General features: G+C 36.7%; 1 protein-coding gene across 1 annotated transcript; it reads left to right on the forward strand.

Annotated features, from left to right (window-relative positions):
* Positions 1 to 1,681: 1,681 nt before the first annotated feature.
* On the forward strand, positions 1,682 to 2,629 carry LOC104854853 (olfactory receptor 1L6). Its single transcript, XM_010613474.3, has one exon. The coding sequence runs from the start codon at positions 1,694 to 1,696 to the stop codon at positions 2,627 to 2,629; it is 936 nt and encodes a 311-aa protein (XP_010611776.3). The 5' UTR covers positions 1,682 to 1,693.
* Positions 2,630 to 6,264: the final 3,635 nt, after the last annotated feature.

Raw genomic sequence — 6,264 nt, forward strand, 5'->3', positions numbered from 1 at the left:
CTTATCATATGTTTTCTTTCATAATTGTGTTACGGATATTTTCCTAAAGTCAATGGCTTTTAGGTTTCCTTTTGATAACTTTAGGTTTAACTCTCAAAAATGTTACTACAACATTTAGTCATCCTTATTTCTACATTTCATTTCTTGGATTAACACCCACCCACCCCCGTTCTGAAATCCTAAAATAAAGCTCCTTAATTTTTGGCTAAAAGTCATTGTCATTTTTTACTTGTAATTTATCTAATTTTTACTTCCATGTAAGGGTTAGATAGAAATCTAGCTTTATTTTGTCCAAAGAGTCAACAGAATTAATAGTCCACCCCTTGTCCATTACTATAAACAAATCATTATTATATATTAAGCTCCTTATAGATCACAATCTCTATCTCTGAATAAATACAGATTTATAAAATCACTTATGGTTGTTCATTGACTTCTTCTTTATATGTCTCATGTAAAGAGATGCATTGAAATTTACTAATTTGAAAAAATTAATATTCTTAAACATTAACACTTCTCTGTAAGTACCATCTCTATTCAGATCTTTGTTTTGTGTTATACTTTTTCAGATAAGTCTTAGTCCTTTTTTCCCTTTCAGGTTTCTTTCTAACTATTTTTATACTTTCTTGGCCTTGTCACTTTAAATTATTTTCCAGGTTAGATATTTGTAAAGTATGAAGTACACTCATGATTTGGATTTATATTGTATGAGTCCACTTTGGTGAAAAATTTCTGGTTTTAAAAAGTGTTCAAATTATTATCTTGGATTTTTCTAGGCAGACAATCATGCCACTAAAGAAAGGTGATATTTAATCTTGTGCGATGCTTATCCCTCCTGTTTCTTCAGTTTGCCTCTTTTTGCTGCCTTACAATGCCCTTTAGGCAATGTGATACCATAGTGATAATGAGAATCATCTTTGCCTTATTTCCAAGGTGTTGGTAGGAATCAAACTCTTACATGCTAAAGACTTATACTTCTATAATATTTGAATATTTACAGTGAGTAGTTCATACTCCAGAAAACTGGTATATTTAAAGAAAAAAATCTCAGTAACATAGGCTATTCCTTACAGTACTCCTTTTTATGGAAAATCTAGACTAAAGCTCATAATTAAAGTGTACAGATTAAATTATTCAAACAAAAATGACAAAATTAATATTAAAAAGATTTAATCTGAAGACCTAAGAAAGCCTGATCTGAATGCTGTGGGTTATAAGGAAGCTTACTAATGCTGACATATTTTGTACCATTGCCACTATAATCACCACTTCCAGAACCATGGGGAGAAGATTCTGAGTGACAGAACTTCACACATACAGAACACTCATAAGAAAACAACCTGATTCAAAGTGAGACCCAGCAACTTCCTCCTCTAGGAAAAAAGTTTTCAAAAAGGATATCCAGAAAAGAAAAGCAGAACTCAATAAACTAGGTAATAGAGATGCCGTTCAACATGCATGGAAAACTTTTCCATTTCTAATTTAGGAGACAACTTGTACTTCCACTTTTGTAACTGTTGCCAGCTTAAATATTGCCACCTACCTGCTTCTGTCCACTTCAGGGAAGAAAGCACATCTTTACATCTTAACAAATGGCAGTGTGCTTTGTTCATGCTGTTGAAGGTCGGCAAGAAGCTGCCATGATCAATTTGTCCTCTACATCTCTTCCATGACTTCAAAACTATCCAGAGACATGGAAATCAAGAACCACAGCAGTAGCACCTCAGGCTTCATCCTCCTGGGCCTCTCTTCCGACCCATGGCTGCAGAAATCTCTCTTTGCCATCTTCCTCCTCATGTACCTGGTCACCATCCTAGGCAATGTGCTCATCATCCTGGCCATCCGCTCTGACTCCAGGCTCCACACCCCTATGTACTTCTTTCTCAGCAACTTATCCTTCATGGATATCTGCTTCACAACAGTCATTGTGCCCAATATGCTGGTGAATTTACTCTCAGAGACAAAGGCGATCTCCTATGTGGGTTGCCTGGCACAGATGTACTTCTTCATGGCTTTAGCAAACACTGATAGCTACCTGCTAGCCTCCATGGCCATTGACCGGCTGGTGGCCATCTGCAACCCCTTCCACTATGATGTGGCTATGAGCCCAAGGCGCTGCCTCCTCATGCTGTTGGGTTCATGCACCATCTCCCACCTGCATGCTCTGTTCCGTGTGCTACTCATGTCTCGCCTCTCTTTCTGTGCCTCCCATGTCATTAAACACTTCTTCTGTGATACCCAGCCTGTGTTAAAACTGTCCTGCTCTGACACATCCTCCAGCCAGATTGTGGTCATGACTGAGACCCTGGCTGTCATCGTGACCCCCTTCCTTTGCATCCTCTTCTCCTACCTGAGAATCATCATCACTGTGCTCAGCATCCCCTCTGCAGCTGGCAAGTGGAAAGCCTTCTCCACCTGTGGCTCCCACCTCACTGTAGTGGCTCTCTTCTATGGCAGTGTCATCTATGTCTATTTTAGGCCCCTGTCCATGTACTCGGTGGTGAAGGACCGGGTCGCCACAGTTATGTACACAGTAGTGACTCCCATGCTGAACCCTTTCATCTATAGCCTGAGGAACAAAGATATGAAGATGGGTTTGAGGAAATTAAGGGACAGAATTCACTCCTAGAAAGAACAAAATGGTACATTATCATACTTGAGAGATGACCTAAGAACTTATCAGTTTAAGCTTTCCTCCTATACACTTTTCACAAGACACTCAAAGCAGTCATCAGGGATAAAGTTGAATACCACTAAAATCATGGATCTGGGAAGAAAACGCTTGGTTTCTATCAATGACCCTGACCACACACCAATGAGGGAATAAAGATTTTGTATAGACAACTCTTCTATAATGACAGTGGATAGAAGTTAAGGTGTTAAAAAGTCATTAATTTTCAGAAGATGAATCTACATGGGTTTTATAAGGAATTACAAAAGACTTCTTAGAGGAATAGTCTGAAGTTATCCTAAAGAATAGACTCAACACTTGACAGAGAAGCTTCAACAGATGAAATTGCAAGGCATTTCACACACTAGAAAATATCCAAGTACATAAGGTAAAAAACATTGGGATATTTTTTTCAGGACAGAAAAAGAAGACCTATGAGGCTTGTTCAATTTGAGAATAAGGAGAATAATACTAGATAGAGAAACTGCAACACATGTTAATTCCACCTAACTATACAAAGTATAGTTACAGTGTCAGGACACTGTGAGCTCTTAATACTCCTCTTTACCTTCCCTCTTAATCCTTCCTTTCTCCAACAAGTTCAGCATCCTCACTAAGCTGTCCTTCGTATCCAGGAGAAATCAATGTGTACTGAGCAGTCTAGGTAAGGTTTGCTATGGAAATGAACAATCTCAAAACCTCAGCACCTTAAGACCAAGGATTTATTTATTATTTACACTACATGTCCGACAAGTAAAAGTACAAGGGTGCTTGAAACACTTGGTAACCCATTATTATGGAGCAGCCACCACTGTAAACACTAGTTATCATCCCGTCAGAAGCTGAGAAATAATCGTGAATATTTTACGCTGCCAATTAAACACTGTAGTCCAGACATGACCCACACTACCTCTCGTGAATATCCATTGTCCACAAGTAATCTCATGACCCAATTCTAGCACAGGGATCCACGGGGCACAATCTAATCATGTGTCAGAAGTATTTAGGGAACACATCAATGACTACTACACAACTATAAAACACACAAATACAACAACATAATTCATTGTTCCATCATTCCTCCCTGATTGTTACTGCCCATAGCAATAGTATTATAAGATTTATACGGGCTCTGCATTCTTCTATCTTGAACATTTTAGGTTTCTCATAACTACCAGCTTTACAGGTGATGATGAGTGCAAAACTTTTCACCTTAAAGATATAGAAAGAGATTTTGGAGGTCAAATGGAACACAGAGATACCTAGGGTCCAACAAGATTCCAGCCATTGCTTTTGCCTTCTCTCTTCCAATAATCAGAGAGTAACCAGCAAGCCATCAAAAAACCCAATTTTCAGTAGACTCTATGTTTGTACAGGTACACCTGGTGTTTACCACAATATATTACCTATCACTTCATTTGGAATATACTGGTTTAGAAGGTATGTATTCTTTCCAGTTATTCTTTTTATGTGTCATGTTTTCTATGCTCAATCCAGTAGAGTAACCCACTTTAGAATGTGAGTAAAGTCTAGTACATATTAAATAAATGAGTTCATTAATGATGGTCTCCATTGACTTCAAAAAATAATTTAGTCCTTTTGACCTAAGAATAGTACCTTGCTTTTTAGTTCTAAGTTTACTCTGCCATCATTCCCAGACTTTTACAACTTAATTCATGTAATTTATTTCCATTAGAAAAAATAGATATATTTATTTATAGTCATGTTTACATGTATGTCTCATTTTAATATTAAAGTAGCATATTTTATAATTAGTACATGTTTGCAATGCATACACACATCTCAAATTATCCTTCTTTATGGCTCAGTAGTATTCCATTGTGTGTGTATGTGTGTGCATAATCACATTTTCTTTATCTGTTCATCTGTTGATGGAATGTAGGGCATTTCAAAGATCTAACTACTATTAACTGTGCTGCTGTAAACACAGGTATGAATGTGGCACTGGAAATTGAAGATAGAGACAATTATTATAATTTGTAACAATGTGTAGCTGGGCATGGTGGTGCATGCCTGTAATCCCAGCACTCGGGAGGCTGAGGCAGGAAGATCACTGAGTTCGAGACCAGCCTGGGCTACATAGTGAGTTCCAGGTCAGTCTCAACTACATAGTGAGACCCTGTCTCAAAAAACCAAAAAAATTTTTTTTAATTTTCTTAACTTTTCTTAAACTTACACTATTTCTAAAAGCAAATCACTTGTAATTCTTATCTCTGTTTCTGTTTATCCTGAAGACAAATTGTCATTTTTCACTGGCTGGTTTTATTTTTGGGCTTTAGAAATTTAACTAGTTTGACTATGTATAAATAGCTTTGTGTTTTATTCTGCTTGGAATTCAATGAGCTTTTTATACATATGGATAGATATTTTCATCACATTTGGGCATTTTCTGTCCAATAGCTCTTCTTTTTTGCTATTACCAATCTCTCTTCTCTTTTTCTCTTCTCTTCTCTTCCTGGAACTCTAACTGTATCATAGTTAGTCCTTGGTTGGCAAATTAGATTTTAAATCCCTGAACAGCTTCATGAAAATAGAAAAACATAATACAAAAACAAAAGCATACAAAGCGTCATCCTGACATCCAAAATACAAAAGGACCAAGGGCTATGTGACCCGTATTGCCTCAGCATCTGAGCAGGAGAAAATGGCAGCAACCAACAGTTTCTGCCTGAGACTGCAATAGGGTGAAAAACAAATTAATCTTTACTCTCAGAGAAATGCATAATAGACCACTTTAAAAATGGAAGCAAAGACTTAAAAGGGCTTTGTCCATTAAATTGTCAGGAAAAAGGGGACCTTCTGTCCAAACGCTGGCAAAGCAAATCATCCTACAATTTCTTCAAATACAGAGTCCCACGGCAAGACAGAAATTATGGAAGCAGATTCCGAGTTGACCAGCATTTATTGTAATTTGGGGCAAAAAAGGGTCCACAAAAAGAATACTATTTAATGATAACTGTTTTAGCAATGTACATACATGGGACAGTAAACAAAATGTGGAGCTAAAGGGAAGAGGATGTGAAAAGCAAAGTAAGGTTCTAATTGTGTATTCATTATTTTCTTACAGTTAAGCAGTATTATTTTGAATTGATATTTTGAAAGAGACTGAGAAAATGGGTAAATTACCAGATAATTTCAATACTTCCTATAATAGAGTGCTAATAAACAATAACAAAAAAATTAGAGGATTGATACTGATTATGAAACATAATAACATTTCTCATATTTAATCCCTTCCTTCCTTTCCTCTTCCCTACCCCTCCCACGTCTCCTACCCCTTTAGACCTTTTCTTCCTATTTCACATTATCAATTATACATTTCGATCCTTAGTCACACTTTTAGTTTCAAAGTCTTTGTAAATTGGGAGGGGTAGAGGGGTTGAGGAGAGACCAGGGGAATGGAGAAAAAATAAGAACCAATATACATCATGTGAAGGTACAAGGTCCCAATGATGAATGTAACTGTATTGTATACCTAAAATGTACCAATAAACTTAATGAAAAAAAGAAACATAATAACAAAAATGCAATATATGGACAGTACTTTATTGTGAATCGATTACATTGAAAAG

This window comes from Fukomys damarensis, unplaced genomic scaffold, assembly GCF_012274545.1.
Source record: "Fukomys damarensis isolate Sample0158 unplaced genomic scaffold, DMR_v1.0_HiC HiC_scaffold_36, whole genome shotgun sequence".
Lineage (NCBI taxonomy): Eukaryota > Metazoa > Chordata > Mammalia > Rodentia > Bathyergidae > Fukomys > Fukomys damarensis.